This window comes from Loxodonta africana, chromosome 3 (genome assembly GCF_030014295.1).
Source record: "Loxodonta africana isolate mLoxAfr1 chromosome 3, mLoxAfr1.hap2, whole genome shotgun sequence".
Lineage (NCBI taxonomy): Eukaryota > Metazoa > Chordata > Mammalia > Proboscidea > Elephantidae > Loxodonta > Loxodonta africana.
The window spans coordinates 22,233,682-22,254,044 of record NC_087344.1 but is presented as its reverse complement, the minus strand read 5'-3'; the positions used below and the strand labels follow the sequence as shown (position 1 = coordinate 22,254,044).

The 20,363-nt window shown below is 40.2% G+C and overlaps 1 protein-coding gene and 1 pseudogene across 1 annotated transcript; both read left to right on the top strand.

The window, feature by feature from the left end:
* Positions 1–1,479: 1,479 nt before the first annotated feature.
* LOC100658498 (olfactory receptor 7E24-like) lies at positions 1,480–2,868 on the top strand (annotated as a pseudogene).
* An 8,604-nt stretch (positions 2,869–11,472) lies between these two features.
* LOC100658779 (olfactory receptor 7E178-like) lies at positions 11,473–13,055 on the top strand. Its single transcript, XM_003413400.3, has one exon. The coding sequence runs from the start codon at positions 11,828–11,830 to the stop codon at positions 12,755–12,757; it is 930 nt and encodes a 309-aa protein (XP_003413448.3). The 5' UTR covers positions 11,473–11,827; the 3' UTR covers positions 12,758–13,055.
* The last annotated feature ends 7,308 nt before the right edge of the window (positions 13,056–20,363 follow it).

Sequence of the window (20,363 nt, the reverse complement as noted above, 5' to 3'; positions counted from 1 at the left end):
TCAATGGGCAAAATAATTCTATTATGAAAACATTCTGCATCCCACTTTGAATTGTGGCTCCTGGGGTCCTAAATGCCAACAAGGGGCCATCTAAGATACATCAATTGGTCTCAACCCACCTGGAGCAAAGGCAAAGGAAGAACACCAAGGTCACACGACAACTAAGAACCCAAGAGACAGAAAGGGCCACATGAACCAGAGACCTACATCATCCTGAGACCAGAAGAACTAGTTGGTGCCTGGCCACAATCTATGTCTGCCCTGCTAGGGAGCACAACAGGCTACTCCTGAGGGAGCAGGATACCAATGGGATACAGACCCCAAATGCTGATAAAAAGACCATACCTAATGGTATGACTGCGACTAGAGGAATCCCAGAGACAATGCTCCCCAGAACTTCTGATGGTACAGGACAGGAACCATCCCCGAAGACAACTCATCAGGCATGAAAAGGACTGGTCAGCAGGGGGGAGAGAGATGCTGATGAAGAGTGAGCTAATTAAATTAGGTGGACACTGGAGAGTGTGTTGGCAACTCTTGACTGGAGGGGGAATGGGAAGATAGAGAGAGAGGGAAGATGGCAAAATTGGCACGGAACGAGAGACTGAAAGGGCTGACTCAATAGGGGGAGAGCAAGTGGGAGAAGGGAGTAAGATGTATGTAAACCTACATGTGACAGACTGATTGGAATGGTAAATGTTCACTTGAAGCTTAATAAAAATTAATTAAAAAAAAATTTGGGAATTTTTTAGTGACTTACACCTATGTGTCCATAAAGAATGTTATAGAAGCAGTTGTGATTTGAGAGCATAAAGAAAGCACACATAACAGAAGTGCCCCCACCAAATTCATGACAGGGGTGGCTTTTTGGGAACAGCTGTGCAGAGGAATGAGGTCACACAGGGAGAGCAGGAAAACTCAAGTTTAATTGGTAATATTTTAAACCTCTAAAGTGTGATTTGTACAGCAAGTATTATTAAATGTGTATGTTTTTAATATGAGGAGTATTAATGATAACAATAGTAACAATACTGGCATATATACTAAGAGCCTGGCAATGATCTAAAGCAATGGTTCTCAACCCTGGCTATACTTCAGGTTGACCAAGGGACTCACATATAGAGTCTGATTTAATTGGTTCATGGTTGTGGGAAGGAGCCCTAGAGTTCCCGTGGTTAAGAGCTCAGCTGCTAACCAGAAGGTTGGCAGTTCAAATCAACCAGCCACTCTTTGGAAACCCTGTGGGGAGGTTCTACTCTGTCCTATAGGTTTGCTATGAGTTGGAATCAACTCAACAGCAATTAGTTGTTTTTTTTTTTTTTCTTAAGGCTGTGGTAAGCTCGTCAGTACATTTTAAAAGGTCCATAGATAATTATAACGACCAATTAGCTTTGAGAACCACTGCTCTAAGAACTTCGTATGTATTATTTAAATTCTTGTAACAACTCTAAAAGTGAGCTTCAATTAAGAATTATATTCTAACAGGTGTACAAACTACCAAGATGCTTGTCATACTATTCTCTTTTTCTTAAAGACAGGATATTTCTTATTGCATATGTTTTCCTCATAGAGATGGGCTGATACTTTACCCCCATAAGAATTTGTGATATTAAGATGTCCTCGCTATCCTAACATTCTTCAACCCAGTGTCTCTAACATGGGTTTGTATAGAAACAGTTGAATAGCACAGAAGCACAGGACAAAAGAGACCTGAGAAGCAAAGAAGTTGGTTTTGCTACTTCTGAGGAATATTGCCTAAGGTCCTGGGGTATTAGGTCCTCAAGTGTAAACACTTGTGAATTTCTTGAATTAAAAATATGCACACAATGCTGAGTGTCTGTTTACTTATTTTCTTTTTTACAGCGCTTTTTTCTTTCCCCAAAGCTGTCTCATCTACATGGAGCAACAGAATCTAATAGAATTCCTCCTCCTGGGCCACTCTGAGGATCTAGAACTGCAGCCCCTCCTCTCTGAGCTGTTTCTGACCATGTATTTGGTCACTGTACTCAAGAACCTGCTCATTATCCTGGCTGTCAACTCTGACCCCTGCCCTCACAACCCCATGTACTTCTTCCTCTCAAACCTGGCCTTGGCCGACGTCGGTTTTATTTCTACCACAGTCCACACTATGCTAGTGAACTTCCAGACACAGAGCAAATTCATCACCCGTTGGGGCTGCCTGACACAGTGCCCTTTTTTTTTTTTTTTTTTCTTTTTGCCTGTTTGGACATTCTCTTCCTGACTGTGTTGGCCTATTACTGGTTTGTGGCCATCTGTCACCCACCTCGCTACCTTGTCATCATGGTCCCTCACCTCTGTGGTTTCCTGGTTTTGGTGTCTTTTTTCCTCAGCCTTTTGGACTCCCAGCTACACTGCTTGATGGTGTCACAACTCACATTCTACATGGAAGTGAAATGCCTTATTTCTTTTGTGACCCTCCTCAAGTCCTCAACCTTCTCTGTTCTGACACCTCCACCGAAAACATACTAGTATATTTTATTGGTGCCGTCTTTGGTGGTATTCCAGTCTTAGGGACCCTTTTCTCTTAATCTCAAATTATATTCTTGATTCTGAGAATCCCATCATCAGATGGGAGGTATAAAGGCTTTTCCACCTGTGTTTCTCACCTGTCAGTTGTTTGCCTATTTTTTGGAACTGATCTTGGAGCATTCCTCAGTTCAGCTATCTCATCTTCTCCCAGAAACACTGCGGTGGCCTCAGTGATGTACACAGTGGTTGTCCCCATGTTGAACCCCTTCATTTACAGCCTGAGGAACAGGGACATCAATAGGGCTCTGTGGAGTCTCAGCAGAATAGCTTGATTTCAAGACCTGCTCCATTCTTTTTGGTGTGTGTATTGAAAACAAAAGTTAGCAAACATCTCAAACAGGAAATCCTACGTTTTGGTCACAAAATTCTTGTAGCTTTCATGTTTACATTCCTCTTGATATGCCGTATCTCAATATTGCTTATTTTGGTCCCGCTTGTACAGGACTGTTGTAGTGTTCTGGGATCCTAATTATGCCATAACTACTGCTTGATTGAATTCTCTAAAACCTGTGGAACCTTCTGTATTTGTTATCTATGACCCAAACAGCCTAGAGAAATGCACAAATCTCTTTTTTTACATATTCAGTTCTCAGCCCTTTCCATAGTCCAGGTTTATGGTCCACAAAACTCTTGCTTAGATCTGATTTATTTATAAAGGGTATGTGAGAGGATGTGTGTCACTCACTGGCTTCAATGTTAGCTTCATACTGGAATCACCTGGTGAGCTTAAAGCTCCCAACACTTGGGTCCCACCACCAGAGATTCTGATTTAATTGGGCTGGTGTGTGGCATGAGCATGAAGAGTGTTAAAAGTACCCAAAACCAACCAAAACCACTGCTGTCAAATCGATTCTGACTCCTAGTGACCCCATAGAGCTTCCAAGGCTGTAAATCTCTGCAGAAGCAGACTGCCACATCTTTCTCCCATGGAGCCACTGGTGGTTTCCAGCAGCTAATCTTTTTGTTAGCAGTCAATCTCTTTAAGCACTGTGCCACCATGACCTCTTCAAAAGCACCCCAGCTGGTTCTGAAGTGCAGCCAAGTTTAAGAATTATTGATCTTTGTCAAACCTTTCCCTCAAAGATGCCTGGTGTGACTTGGGGCTTTTATTCCTCACTTGAAATGCTGAAGATCTTGAAGTGATAAAAGTTCACAAGGGGGAAGATATGAAAGAACTTACCCTAGCAACAGGCAATGTGATTTTTTTTTCATTAGTTTTAGTAATATTTCTTCATATGTCTTCTCCCTACACATTATAGGGCTGGTCATACGTGCTGGACATGAAATTCTTATCTCTCTATACTAAACTCACCCTTTTATACTTTTCCGTATAATGCCAGGGGGTAGGGAAGGGGTAAAAGAGAAAAATTGTGGCATCACTGCTCTAATTTCCATCTGGCTTTTCTGTGAGGTTCTTACAATAGTGGAAAACAAAGCACACCATGCCCTAATAAATCTAATCTTTTTTCCTCATTAGGCCTTGGAATGATTGCTAATGAGGTACTATTTCTGTGCTACCACATTTTTCCTGTTATGTCTTTCTATCCTACAATACTGTTTAACCAATTTTCTATATTAAATTACCTTCATCAAAATCACTACTGTTGTTGCTCTCTTCTTGATCGAACCCCAGCTGAAAAATGATAATGCCATAAATAAAGGCATGTTGTGAGGTCTCTGTAATTGGAAGAAGGCAAAATGTGTTCAGGAAAAAGTATTTATAGATATGTCTTGGTCAAGGGTGTACAATTAAGCTTAAGGTAGTGGGTTTTTTATTTCTAGTTTCTGAGTGGCTTTAATGGTGCCTGGAGATTATTAAGTCACCCAAGTTATTAGAAATAAATTTAACTTCATCTTCTTTTCATTACTCTAGAATAGTAAAGGGCCATATCCTCAGCAAAGGGAACTCTTACCTTACACTAGTTACAGCCTTCTTGGGATTTCACTTTGTGAACATGGTCCACTCTTTTCTGTCATGATGGGTCTGCCTTGGGGCTCCTCTTGTCCTTCATTATGTGGATATCCATGTTCCTTTTAAGATGCCACCTTTTGTTCTCTGGGCTCTCTAAAATCAGGTCCAATAACTGCTTTGGTTTCATTGCTTTTACCCCTAGGCTAAATGCCCACCGTCTTCACTGACAGGGGCTTTGATCCTCAAAGTGTGCTTTAATTTGAATACATGATGGATGACCTTGGAATTAAGGTTTGCACAATGAGGCCTTGAACAGTTAAGGACAGGGACTGAATATCATTAATCTGTACTTAAATCTAGCACAGTGTGGGCAGATATGTGGCACATGTCCATTTTGTATAATGTTGAATAAATTATTCACTTTCTTACCAGAAAATGTAAAGGCATTTTGTTACCCATGCATCCAGTATTTTCCTTCCTCCCTGAACCACCAGGCTTTCTACAGAGATCTCCATAGCTTATGACAGAAGAAATGTATGGTTTGCTTTTTTTATTATGCACATTCAAGGGGATGTATGTTTCCCCACTGTCTGGTCATCTAGTGCTGTTATAACAGAAACACCACAAGTGGATGGCTTTAACAAACAGAAATTTATTCTCTCACAGTCTAGTAGACTACAAGTCCAAATTCAGGGTGTTAGCTCCAGGGGAAGGCTTCTCTAGAGAAGTAAAACCAGTAAAGCTTATAATATATATATATATATATATATATATATATATATATATATATAAATAGAGAGAGATTTATATCAAGGAAATGGCTCACAAGGTTGTAGAGCCTGTAACGTCCCAAGTCCATGGGTCAAGATCGAGGATTTTCCTGATTCCTGTAGCCACAGGGGCTGGTGTCAGGTAGCAGGGTTCTTATAGGCTGAGAAGATTGATGAATCCCAAGATTGGCAGGCAAGACCACAGGTAAGCTGCAAGCTCAAGTCCCAAGAACTGAAGGTCACAGAAACAGGAGGCAGCCACAGGATCCAGAATTAGCAAACCCCCCTGAGCCCTGCCAGAATGGTCTGCCCACACCCAATGCAGGTCACACACCCAAGGAAACCCCCATTCAACAGACTGGTTACTCATAGCAGCTCCCATCATGGGGGTGATCACAAATCAAATCTCACAGGGAAGTGACCACGTCACACAGCTATCAAAATACTGAGAATCATGGTCCAGTAAAGTTGACACACAATCTTAACCATTACTCTCACTTTATTCACTAGAGAAAACAGAGAAGCCAAAGGCACATTTTATTAAGACTTCAAGAGTTCCAGAGACAAAGATCTAAATAAAATACATTCTAGGGTGAAGTGAACCCTCCCTAGTAAAACAGAAATAAGAAGCTCCTGGGGATTTTTGTTGAAGTTGTGCATGGAATGGCTACAACAGGCCTAGTATCAATGGAAGGGCTTTGCTGGTGTTAGAAAAACCAGAAGAGCTTCTGACTGCAAGGCCAGCAGCAGCATGATGGGGTTTGTAGGAATTTTACCATGTACCTGTTCTGTCCAGGAAGTGTTTGCTGAGAGGCCAGTGGTGTGGTGGATTGGCACTATGTTGGAAAGCAGAGGGACCTCTCTAGAGTCTTGTTGTGCTTAGAGCTAACCATCCTTATAGAGAGCAAGGGCTGTGTACTGTGTAGTTGCTAAGATTCTCCCAGTGATCGCCAACTCCTGTACTCATGCTCTTGTAGATAACCATCCCCTTGAGTGTGTGCTGGACTCAAGTAATTGCTTCTATCACATAGAACTTGGAAAACTATTTGAATATCACTTCAAACACGGGGATGTGAAAAGAATCTGGCTTTCATTTTGTCAGCCCTCTCCTGCTCTCTGGCCATCTCACTGTGATGAAAGCCAGCTTCCATGTTGCCAGCTGCATGATGGAGTTGCCCCTGTGGTCAGAAGTTAAGGGAGGCCTCTAGCCAATAATCTGGGAGGAACAAGTCTTGCCAACTGACACATCAGTGACTTTAGAATTGGACCCTTTTCCAGTCAAACCTGAAGAGGACTGTAGCCCAGGCCAATATTTTGAATGCAGCCTTCTGTGAGGCCCACAGACATATTTAGGGGAAGGATCAAGTTGCCAAAGAGTATGCCAAAATACTCTTTATAGTATAAATAAAATAGTTTCCTGAAGTACCAACATACATTAACTACACAGAAATATTAGAACTGGTGCTGTCATTCAAATCAGCAAAAATATATATTGTGAATCCATAAAATTTCAAGCCACATGCAAGGGCTACAGAAGGGAAAATAGGAAGTTCTCCTTCATGACGTAAATATTAATTCAGAAGATGGAAATAGTATCAGATTCTTGGTATAGAAGATCTATTGTTGTTAGGTACTGTCAAGACAATTTCAACTCACAGCAAAGCCATATGACAGTAGAAATGCCCCATGGGGTTTTCTAGGCTATAATCTTTATGGGAGGACATGGCCTGGTCTTTCTTCTGTGGAGGGGTTAAGTGGGTTCCAATTGTCAACCTATCACTTAGCAGCTGAGTGCTTTAACCACTTTTTCAATTTTTAAAAAAATTGAAAAAAAGAATGTCTGATTTTTACGTTAAGATCCATACAACTTGAAAGTTAGAGGTGAAGAATAAAGGTGAGCTACTTTTTTTTTTTTTTTTTTTTTACCTCCTTAGAATGTCAGGGCCCAGACATTCACTTTCTCCTCTTCCTGTTTCATTAATATTAACAAGTCTTCAGGGATTTGAATAGCATAAACCAATATGGCTAATTGTGTGCTCTGGGCATTGAGCTCTCAAGGCCATATAGCTGTGAGTAACCCTCCTGTGCCCTGCAGGCCTTCAGTTTGCCCAGTCCAGCCTAGTGAGCTCCATAACTGGGTTTCTCCTCTAGAGTAGTTGTCTGCCTCAGGAGGTCCATGCCTGACTCTCTTCCTGACAGTCCTGAAGAAGGTGTTTCAGCCCTCAGGCCTACTGCTGGGGATGGGTAGTGGACCCAAACATCTTGGTCATGTCACAACAGAGACCCAGCACAATCCAGTGAGTGTTGTGGGGGACAGTGGACACAGAGGGGCAGGGGAGCTTTGTTTCCTCCTCATTAGGACACTCAGCACACTTGGGATGGTCAGATGGGGAGGCTCTGAAATGCTAAGTTTCAGCTCAGAGTCTTTTGATTTTTGTTGCTGGTTCTGAGAGAGGTCCAAGAAAGCTCATTCCGAGTTTTAATTTCTTCTGTATTGGTTCTAGCTCCTGTAGGCACTTCCCTACCAGGAAAGGAAATGGGTCCCTCTTACAAAATGATCTTCTAGATGATGATGATAACAATAATGATGAGGATGGTGACAGTAATCTCAGTATCCTGACCATTAATTGAAGGCTGCCCAGTGCCAAGATATGACCTAAATTTCCTTTTTCTGTACAACCACACCCAGAAAAGAGCAACACATGTTATTGTCATTTTACAGAAGAGAAAAGAAGCACAGACTTTTTTTGTATCTTGTGCCAGGTCATGGGCCAGAAAAGGTTGAAGCCAGGTTTGAATCCCGGCAGTGTGACAGCAGACACTGGGTACCTGGCCATATTCTCCCCTACCCACTTATCCCGCCACTTTGCTTCCCTTGTCCTCCAGGAGAGACCCCCCGATCACTTTGCTTTTTTGTGGGGGGGTTTCTGCTAGTCCAAAGTGGACAGCACTGAGTACCTCTTTGTGCCTCAATAATAAGAAAGATAGTTGAGAATACAGGATGGTGTCACATCAGGAGTTTGAAGGTGATAATTCAGGACAGATCTCTCTCTTGCCACTTCTGGGTTTTATCTCAGCTGTCCACTTCCCCTTCCATTCTTGTAATTTAGCCCATCTCAATCTCAGAGACATAAAGACAGGATCTCGGGGTCCATTCCTAGTCAGGACATTGAAATGAGTTTAAAGGTGTAACTTAGATGTATATTTGGTTAAGTCCCCTGCACTTCTGCTTTAAATATTTTGAAATATGAGGAAACAGAGTGACTTACAATTTAATTATGAATACTATCTGCTTTCCTTATGATCTGTGTGCCACAGGGCAAGATTTTAGCATCTCTCAGTTTTCACGTTGTCACATGAGTTGATCCACAGATGATGGAGAGATACAATCTTCACTGCAGCAAGAATTGAACAGATCATGGATATTGCCTTAGAGATTAGCTATATGATGGATGCATATAGTCAGGACACATTAATTTTACCTGTTATAATTATTATTATAAATTAGATGAAGCTTCATACCATTCAATTAAAGTATCCTGTGATCTGAAGGTTTTGCTTTGCCTGGATCCCTGTAAGACCATTTGTTTTCATTCTTACACAAGTGGCTCAGTAGTTGAAAGCTAGGCTGCTAACCAAGAGGTCGGTAGTTGGAATCTCCCAGCCACTCCTCGGAAACCCTGTGGGGATATTCTGCTCTGTCCTATACGGTTGTTATGCTTCGAAATCAACTTGATGGTGATGGATTAATACAAGAATATATAAGAATGCTTGGAAGAAAAATTTCAGATTCCTCAGAGAATATCCTGTGCTTGGCACAGAGTAGGCTACGACCACAAGGCCAACAACAAATCTGTGTTAAATACGGAATAGACACTTTTGTTCCTTTTTCTGATTCACAGGGTCCAAGTGCAGGCTGTAAAGCTTCCACACTGAGTGCTTTCCTGCCTGTGCTTTCATCCCTCTGAGGATGTCACATAGGACTAGAGACAAGATAAAATAGGGCATGAATACATCTATATCATGGACTTTCTATGGGATCTATTTAATAGAGTGTACAACACTCAATTGTTTTCAAAAATTGTGGAAATTTTCATAAAACTGAAAACTGAAAGGGAAAAATGGAGAAAGAGAAAGGGAAAGTAAATCTTACTGTGTGAACTTAGGCACGTGTTAAGATTTCAGTACATCGTAGGCTTGAATTTCCTGGGATATATTAGGCTTCTATTGTTCCGATATAATCAGATAAAACTGGGATTGTATTTCAACAATAAACCCACTATTCTCACATTGATTCAAATTCTGATTAAAAAGCCATGTACAAGTAATTGCTAAGTGCTTCAAAAAATTTTTTTTTCACCTTGGTTAGCTGCCATAGGCATCCTATTTCCAGGTAAGAGAGGTTGAGAGATTTACATGCACTCCTAATTTTTTTCCTAATTTAGTGTATGAAATATATGGGATTAGGCCTTTTACTTACTGCATAGTTAGGAAATCTGAGCGTTGGGACTATAATTCTGTACGCAGACGGTGACTTTGATGCAGATCTATTACGGAGTGACCATTACCAGACAACTTTCATGGATATTCGATTCTGTACCTTGAAATAAATGCATGTAGTTATGTCTGACTTTGTATTGGTAAACTAAATGTTTACAGTGTTGGCAATTAATAGCAAATTTGGACATTCATCAGTTTTAATGACTCTGTGTATTCCTTCCATTTTCTTTTGATGGTTCCTAAGTCATTTAATATTTTCCCCATTGAATGCTTGACTATTGTAATTCAAAGTTTGAATTTTTTTCTTCAGTTCTTTCAGGTTGAGAGACACCAGGTATGTCCTTCCCTTTTGGTTTTCTATCTCCAGCTCTTTGCACATGTCATTATAATATTTAACTTTGTCTTCTCTAACTACTGTTTGAAATCATCCGTTCAGTTCTTTTACTTCATCATTTCTTCCTTTTGCTTTAGCAGCTCAGTGTTCAAGAGTATGTTTCAGAGTGTCCTTTAATTGAAATGATTTTTTTCTTTAAAGAAGGATAATTCTTATTCCATATGTTTTCCTCATAGAGGGAGATGGTATTTTGCTCTAAGAACTTGTCTTTTTTTTTTTTTTTTGCATCCTTTGATTTTTTTTTTTATTGTATTTTAGATGAGGGTTTACAGAGCAAATTTAAACGCACTGCCGTCAAGTCGATTCCAACTCACAGTGACTCTTATAGGACAGAGTGGAACTGCCTCATAGAGTTTCCAAGTAGCACCTGGTGGATTCAAACTGCTGACATCTTGGTTAGCAGCTGTAGCACTTAACCACTGCACCACCAGGGTTTCTACAGAGCAAATTATTTTCTCATCAATTAATACACATATTGTTTTGTGACATTGGTTGCCACCCCAATGACATGTTAACACTCTCTTCTTCTTGATCTTGTGTTCCCCATTCAGTGTCATTTTGTTTTACAGACCTGTCTAATCTTTGGCTGAAGGGTTAACATCAGGAGTGACTTCAGTACTGAGTTAAAAGGGAGTCTAGGGACCATATTCTTGGGGTTTTTTCCAGTCTCTGTCAAACCAGTAAGTCTGTTTTTTTTTTTTTTTTTTTTTTGAGTAAGAATTTTGTTCTACGTTTTTCTCCAGCTCTGTCTGGGCCCCTCTACTGTGATCCATGTCAGGGCAGTCAGTGGTGGTAGCCTGGCACCATCTGGTTTTGCTGGACTCAGTCTGGTGGAAGCTGTGATACTTGTGGTCCATTTGTCCTTTGGACTAATCTTTCCCTTGTGTCTTCAGTTTTCTTCATTCTGTCTTGTGCCAGATAGGGTGAGACCAGTAGAGTTTCTTAGATGGCCACTTGCAATCTTTTAAAATCCCAGATGCTACTCACCAAAGGAGATGTAGAACATTTTGTTTGTAAACTATGTTATGCCAATTGATCTAGATGTTCCCTAAGACCATGGTACACATCCCTCAGCCCAGTAATTTCATCCCTCAGGGAGTTTGGATGTGTCTGTGGAGCTTCCATGATCTTGATTTGGTCAAATTGTGCTGGCTTTCCCCGTCTTGTGTACTATCTTGTAACCCATTGCCGTCGAGTCGATTTCGACTCATAGTGACCCTATAATACAGAGTAGAACTGCCCCATAGAGTTTCCAAGGAGCACCTGGTGGATTCAAACTGGTGACCTTTTGGTTAGCAGCCATAGCTCTTGACCACTACGCCACCAGGGTTTCCGTGTACTGTCTTACCATTCATCATAGTTACCACTTATCTGTGGTTATAAATTTATTGTCTTAAAATATCCTTGCCATTCTAACATTCTGTACCCCAGAGTAGCTAAAGTGATTGTGTACAGAAACTGGTGAATAGCACAGAAAACAGTGAGGAAAGAGTTCTGAGTAGTACAGGGCTTGGATTTGTTACAACCGAGCAATATAGCTGAAGGTACTGGGGTATTAGGTCCTTAACTGTGAACAGTTATGAATTTGTCGACTTTACCTGTGAGTTTCTTGAATTCAAAACACAAACACAGTGCTGGGTGCTTCTTATTTGTTTCCTTTTAGCAGTTCTCTTTTCTTTTTCCAAAAGCTGTCTCAGGTACATGAAGCCACAGAATCTAACGGGTGTCTCAGAATTCCTCCTCCTGGGCCTCTCTGAGGATCCAGAATGGCAGCCCCTCCTCTTTGGGCTGTTCCTGTCCATGTACCTGATCACTGTGACTGGGAACCTGCTCATCATCCTGGTTGTCACCTCTGACTCCCGTCTCCACACCCCCATGTACTTCTTCCTCTCTAACCTGTCCTTAGCTGACATCGGTTTCATTTCCACCACAGTCCCAAAGATGTTAGTGAACATCAAGACTCAGAGCAAATCCATCATGTATGAGGGCTGCCTGACACAGGTGTCCTTTTTTTATCTCTTTGGATGTTTGGACAATGTGCTCCTCACCACAATGGCTTATGACCGGTTCATGGCTATCTGTCATCCCCTGCACTACACAGTCATCATGAACCCCCATCTCTGTGGCTTACTAGTTTTGGTGTCTTTTTTCATCAGTCTTTTGCAGTCCCAACTACAAGTTTCAATGGTGTCACAACTTAACTTCTGCACAGATGTGGAAATCCCTCATTTCTTCTGTGACCCTCCTCAACTCATTAACCTTGCCTGTTCAGACACCTCCACAAATATCATACTACTTTATTGTATGGGTGCCATCTTTGGTGGTGTTCCAATCACAGGGATCCTTTTCTCTTACACTAGAATTGTTTCCTCTATTCTAAGAGTCTCATCTTCAGGTGGGAAGTATAAAGCCTTTTCCACCTGTGGCTCTCACCTGTCAGTCGTTTGTTTATTTTATGGAACAAGCCTTGGAGTGTACCTCAGTTCAGCTGTCTCATCTTCTGCCAAGAAGGGTGCTGTGGCCTCAGTGATGTACACTGTGGTCACACCCATGCTAAACCCCTTCATCTACAGCCTGAGGAACAGGGACATCAAGAGAGCCCTGCAGAGGATCCTCAGCAGAACTACCTAATGTTAATCCTTGTGCCATCTTTTTGAGTGTGTGAGTTGGAAAAGACGGCAAAACCAAACATCTACAACCAGAAATCTTGCCTCTTTGGTTACATGATTTTTGTAGCTCTCATCGGTTCTAATCTTAAGAATTTGTATCTGAAGATTGCTTCCTTTTTCATGTGTTTAATCGGATAGTGGTAGTATTCTGGGGTATGGCAGTCTGCATGACCAAATCCCATTATAGCTATAGAACCTTCTGTAGCTTCTAATATGTCACCCAGGCTTCCTGGTAAAATGCAGAAATCTATTTTTATGTGCTTAAAATCTTCATTCTTTACCGTAATTCATAAGTATTGCCCAGACTACTTTTGGATCTAACAGAACTGTATATGCAAGCTGTGTGTGAGAATGCGTGTCACTGGTCTGAAACCTTGAGTTCATAATGAAATCATCTGGGAGCTTAAAAAATATTGATGCCTTGGTCCCACCACTACAGATTCTGATTTAATTGGACCAGTATGTGGCTTAAGCATAAGATTTTCAAAGCACCACAGGTGGTTTTAATGTGCAGCCAAGGTGAGAACTACTCATTTTTTTGACTTTTCTTTCAAAGACTATTTTGTTGTGGGTCTTTTACTCCTCCTGAGCAGATGCTGGACATCTAAAAGTGATCAGAGCTTGCAAGGGGCAAGATAAGCAAGTACTTACCCTAGCAACAGGAAAGTGATTTTTTCTCAACATTCTTGACGATATTTCTTCTCATATCTTCTCCGTCTGCATCATGTTGTTGTTAGCAGCTCTTGAGTTGCCTCACTGACACATGGTGACCCCATGCACAACGGAAGAAAATGGTGCCCAGTCTTACACCATCCCCGTGTTCGATTGTGGATGAGAACATAGTGACCCACGGGGTTTTCATTAACAGACTTTTGTAAGAAGATTTCCAGGTGTTTCTTACTAGTCTATCTTAGTCTGGAATCTCTGCTGGAAACTGTTCAACATTTTAGCAGCACATCAGTCTCTACCGACAGGTGGTGGTTGCACATGAGGTACATTGGTTGGGAATGAAACCTGGTCTTCCACATGGAAGGGGAGAATTCTACCAATGAAGCACCATTGCCTCTGCCTTGTACACCATGAAGTTGGTCATGTGTGCTTGTTGATAAGCTATTGCTTCCCTTACCAAGATTCACTCTTCTGTACTTTGTGATGTTCGGGCAGGAGAGGAGTGAATTTTTAAACCACTGTTTGGATTTCCCATCTGGCTTCATTGTTAGGTCTTCCCATAATGATCAGTAAATGTCACCATACCCTAATAAGCTGGACATTTTCCTTATACCTGTTTCCTTAGACCTTGGTGTAGTAGCTTCTTTCTGCAGTTACGATCTGTGCATTGACACATTGCTCTTTTTTTGCCTTTCAGTCCTTGTATTTTATCAGTTTCCTGTATGAAATGGTTTTCATGGTGCTTTCACTTTTCTTTATTAAATCCCAACTGATAAATTATATTTGAGGAATAAACTATTTATGAAATGCCTAAAATTGGAACATCACAAAGCATGCTCAGGAAAAAAAAGGTGGTTGTAAATGATATGTCTTGGTCAAGGTTGTATGAACAAGGATTAAGGTGGTGGTATCACAAATCCAATTGCCGTGGCTCTATTGGAGCTCCATGATCATTATTTCACCAAATCATTATGAAAAAATCAAATTTTAGTTTTTTTTCCATACCCTAGGATTACAAAGGGTCATGTCTTCACTAAAGAGGAGCTCTTGCCTTTCACTTGTAACAGCTTCGTTAAGACTTTGCTGTGTTATCATGTTTCATTGCCTTTGGGTTCCTTTTTTGTTACACTACACGGGTATGCTTTTGTCCTTTAGAGATATTGACATAATTTCTGAGGAAGCAATTTGGGGCTCTCTAAATATCTACCTAATAAATAGCTTAATTTACTCTGCCTTTTACCACTGAGTTAAATCCCCTACAAATTTTCCTGATGAGAAACTTTGATAAAGGAAAATGGACTTCACTGGACAGAGGATGAAGCCAGACCAGCTTGTGGGAAGATACAGCTCTCATTAAAAATCATGAAAGTAGTGTTCTGATCCTCTGGTTATGGTTAACTGCAATGAGACTTTATGTGTCCCATGTATCCAAAACCAGGTTGCACATCCAGTTCTGTAACTAGGGATGGCAAAAAAAATTGATACATTCAAGGTACTTTTTCCTTGTGATGTCTCATGATAGACTCTCCTGAAAGGTAACACTTTCTTTTTCCTCTTTAAACTTCAAGGCCTAAAATGAGTCCTACTAGTTGATTAATGGTATGAATGGGGAAAAGACTGGAAGGAAATATATCAGAGTTTCCTAATGGCTATCAGAAAGTGGTATACTTATCTTTGATACGGAAGAGGAACTGCAGGTAATAGAAAGGGTGTGGGATTTGATGACACACTTCCAACCGGTTCTTGGCTTATAAACTGGACACCTTTGGCAACTCAGTGCACTTCATTGAGCCTCAGTGTCCTCATCATCAAATTGAGATTAATAGTGCTAGTCTTTCAAGGTCATTGGAATGACTAAATATAATGTTGTCAAAAATAATGTTGTCAAGGTTGGATCAAGTGGCAATTTCCCATCATGTGGTAGCCCTTAATATCACTTTAAAGAAGTTCATTTTCAGTGTGCATTCCAAGAATTCAGAAAGACCTTCATATTACAAACAGTGATTTCAGGCATGATGGAGAACATCTTTCTGTTTAACTTCTTCCTCTCTATAGTTGTGTTAACAAAAGCACTCATTTGAGATAGTGATTAAGAGGACATAATCAAAAGTACTGATTAGAACAGTGTTTAGTACATATAATAGATCAATAAGTGAACACTAATATAGTCACCATATAAATAGGCCAATAAAATATTTCAACTAATGGATTTTGAAGGGAAAATATTTGATTTTTAACATTAGCTCCTCTAACTCTATTAGCTTTGTGGACTGGGACTTGTTATTGTTATTAAAGTCTCATGGTGTTGTATTCTTCATTTTTAATGATACTTAGCTTAAAGCTCTGTAAGGATTAATCAGATAATGTATATTCATGGTTAGTAAATATAGATATCATTCAGGTGCCATCTACTGTACTGTCATTCACATAGACTGTTTCAACTCTAAGTATGGATTATTCTGGGTACCTGACAGGACATTATAATTTTTGTTTACACCATAAAACCTGGAACAGTTCAAGGGCAGAGACTGGATATCATTTATCTACATACTCAAAGTATAGCACAATGAGGCCAGAGATTAGTCCCATCTCTACTTTGTGTTACATTTAATGAAATATTCACTATCTTATAAGAAAATGTGAGGATATTTTCAAAATACATCCAGTATTTTCATTCCTCCTTGGAGCACTGTACCTTCCATAGAGATCTTTAAGAACCCCTGAAGGAAGAAATGTGTAGTTCCTTTTTTTTTATTATCATGAGTGTTTGATGGGCTCTATTATTTCATTTAATTGTGTGTGGAAGTGTAAGAATCATTGAATAAAAGGGTAGGTTTTGATACATTTTATAAATAAAAGAGGGATAAAAAATTGAGGGTAGACTTTCCTCAAATGTGCATTTAAACAGGATGCAGGAAGATGATAGTCTTTCTGTGTTTTTCAAGGATAGTCACCATGTGAGAGGGAACCCTGGTTGCATAGTGCTTAAGAGCTACGGTTGCTAACCAAAAAGGTCAGCAGTTAGAATCCACCAGGCACTCTTTGGAAACTCTACGGGGCAGTTCTACCATGTGAGAGGAAACTGGGAAAAACACAAAGCAAATCTCACTTTTTACCCCAAGAACACAACTCTCTTTGGTTTTCATACTCCTGCCCTGTACACTCATCTTTGGAAGTGGCTTCAGAATGTGATACCTTCTTCGCTGTTGTTAGCTGCCTTTGAGTTGGCTCCAATTTGCAGCAACTTTATGTATAACAGGACAAATTGTTGCCTGGTCCTGCACTGTCCTTACAATCTTTGGTGTGTTTGGTATATTTGGAGCCCAATGTTGCAGCCACCATATCAGTCCATCTCATGGAAGTTTTCTCTCACTTTCTCTAATACACTCTACCCACTATGAAATGACTTTTGTTTAATATTACATTTTTGCTACTGTCCAAGCATTTAAAAGATCTAGATACCCAGCATCTCTTTCTCCTATACACCGGCCATTGGTCATTTGGTATCCAAAAATAACTCTCTACTGTGTATCTACACACAGGTAAGTAACATCCATTTCTACATATCCAATTGATAATATATGTCCAAGTTTTCCTCATATCAGTTACTGACATATCAATCTCTATTTCCTCAGCAAAGAGATCTCTGAGCCAGAAAGGTCACAATGGTAGGATGTAAAAGGTGCAACGGATCATTCATTATTCTCATAAACTCCACTTTATCTAATAGGAAAAACAATAGCAACAACAAAACAAACAAACACTAAATAAGACAAAAGGACTTTTTATTAAAGACTTCAAGAGTTCTGAACACAAAGAATCTAAAGAAAATTTTATTCTGAAGTGAAGTGAGCCCTTTTTGTTTTTGCTGTTTTTGTTGCCATCTAGTCAGCTCCGATCGTAGTGTACTTATGCATAAGAGATTGAAACATTGCCTGGTCCTGCACCATCTTCATCATCATTGGTAAGTTTGAGTCCTTTATTTTGGTTGTTGTCTCAAACTTCCTAAAACCAAAAAAAAAAAAAAATCCCTTTGCCATTGATTCCAACTAGAGTAAAAGTGCCCCATAGGGTTTTCCAGGAGCAGCTGGTGGATTTAAACTGCCAGCATTTTTAGTTATCAGCCAAGCTCTTAACCACTCAGAACCAGAGCTCCTTGTCTGTCTTAATCAGGAAGCTCTGCTGAAACCTGTGCACCATGTGTTACCCTACTAATATTTCAAATACTGTTGGAATATCTCCCAACATCATATAAACATGCAAGCCACCACAGTATGATAAACTGACAAATGGGTGGTGGGAGCCCTTTCCAGATAAATAGATATCAGAAGCCACTGGGAATATTTTTTGAATTGGGGCAAAAAATGGGTCCAATTTGGCATGATGCTTATGGAAGTTTTCTGCTGGCGCGATGGAAACCAGGAGCCTTCTTCTACTGCATGTCAAGGAACAGCATGGCAGAAGTATCCAAGGCAGAGATAGATGTGCCCATCTTCCAGTTTTTCCCTAGCCGAATTTTGTTGAGAAGATGACATATGATGGGCTGAAAAGATGGGGTGTGACTACTCTAGGCTTAGAGCCTAACATCCTTATAAAGGGCAAGACCTGTGTGGTGGGCTTTGTTAGGTGCCCTCAGGTCGATTCTGACTCATAGTGACTCTATGCACAGCAGAATGAAACACTGCCCAGTCCTGAGCTATCCCCACAATCGTTGTTATGCTTGAGCTCATTGTTGCAGCCTCTGTGTCAATCCACCTCGTTGAGGGTCTTCCTTTTTTCTGCTGACCTTGAACTCTGCCAAGCACGATGTCCTTTTCCAGGGACTGATCCCTCCTGACAACATGTCCAAAGTATGTAACACATAGTCTCGCCATCCTTGCTTCTAAGGAGCGTTCCAGTTGTGCTTCTTCCAAGACAGATTTGTTCATTCTTTTGGCAGTCCATGTATATTCAATATTCTTTGCCAACACTACAATTCAAAGATGTCAATTCTTCTTCAGTCTTCCTTATTCATTGTCCAGCTTTCACATGCATACGATGTGACTGAAAATACCATGGCTTGGGTCAGGTGCACCTTGGTCTTCAAGGTGACGTATTTGCTCTTCAACACTTTAAAGAAGTCCTTTGCAGCACATTTACCCAGCGCAATGCATCTTTTGATTTCTTGACTGCTGCTTCCATGGCTGTTGATTGTGGATACAAGTGAAATGAAATACTTGATAACTTCAATCTTTTCTCTGTTTATTATGATGTTGCTCATTTGTCCAGTTGTGAGGATTTTTGTTTTCTTTATGTTGAGGTGCAAACCATACTGAAGGCTGTGCTCTCTGATATTCATTAGTAAGTGCTTCAAGTCCTCTTTACTTTCAGCAAGCAAGGTTGTGTCATCTGCATAATGCAGGTTGTTAAGGAGTCTTCCTCCAATCCTAATGCCCCATTCTTCTTCATATAGTTCAGCTTCTTGGATTATTTGTTCAGCATACAGATTGAATAGGTATGGTGAAAGAATACAATCCTGATGCACACCTTTCCTGACTTTAAACCAATCAGTATCCCCTTGTTCTGTCTGGACAACTGCCTCCTGATCTATGTAAAGGTTTCTCATGAGCATAGTTGTGTTCTGGAATTCCCATTCTTCTCAATGTTATTCATAATTTGTTATTATCTGCACAGTTGAATGCCTTTGCATAGTCAATAAAACACAGATAAATATCCTTCTGGTATTCTCTGCTTTCAGCCAGGATCCATCTGACATCAGCAATGATATCCCTGGTTCCATGTCCTCTTCTGAAACCGGCCTGAATTTCTGGCAGTTCCCTGTCAATATACTGCTGCAGCCATTTTTGAGTGATCTTCAGCAAAATTTTGCTTGTGTGTGATATTAATGATATTGTTCTATAATTTCCACATTTGGTTGGATCACTTTTCTTGGGAATAGACATAAATATGGTTTGGTGGGCAGTACCTGCAATTTTCACAGTGATCCATGCTTGCTGTTGTTTAATCCATGGAATAATATCCTCCCCACAGTATGGTCCAGACCTGTGGCACACTTAAAAGAATAGTGCAAAAGGACTCTGGCTTTCATATGGCTTTCATCTTCCTAGAATTCTATTAATTGCTTGCTGATATGCTTGGTTGAAAGCCAATTGCCATGTTGAGAACTGCCCCCTGAAGAGGTCCATGTGTCCAGGAATTTAGGAAGACTTCTGGTCAATAGCATGTGATGAACTGAATCCTGCTATAGCCATGTGAATTACCTTGGAAGTAGATCTTCTCCCAGTCAAGCCTTGAGATGACTGAAGTCCCCTGGGGAACACCTTGATTGTAAACTAGTAAAATCCTGAAGATTTCAAAGCATGAAGTAACCAAACAAGTATGCAAAAAACTTGTTTTCTAATATAACAACATATATCAACTAAAGAGAAAAATTAAAACTAGTACTGTCATTGAAATTTACAAAAAAAAAAAAAACTTCAATGCACAAAATCCCAAACCATAAGAAAAGGCTGTAAAAAGGAAGGTAGAATATTCTCCTTAGAGACACAAATTTTAAAAGAGATATGGAAATAGTATCAGATTCTTGGTATAGAAATTGTAATTCTCTCTAAATTTCCTGATCAATTCATTGCATTTGCTGATATCAAAGCATTGATTCTTTCAACTAAAAAAAAGTGCCTGAATTTCATATTACAATCCCTGCAATTTTCAAGTCTGAGGTGAGAATGCCCATGTTTTTCCTCCTGAGATTAGGAATGCCAGACTGCTCTAGGACATTCATTTTTCTCCTCCCTCATCTGTTAATTTAACAAGCCTTAGAGATTAGGATAACATAGATCAATTAGGCTAATTATGAGCTTCGTGAGTTGCACGCTCAAAGCCATGCTATCACAAATTAT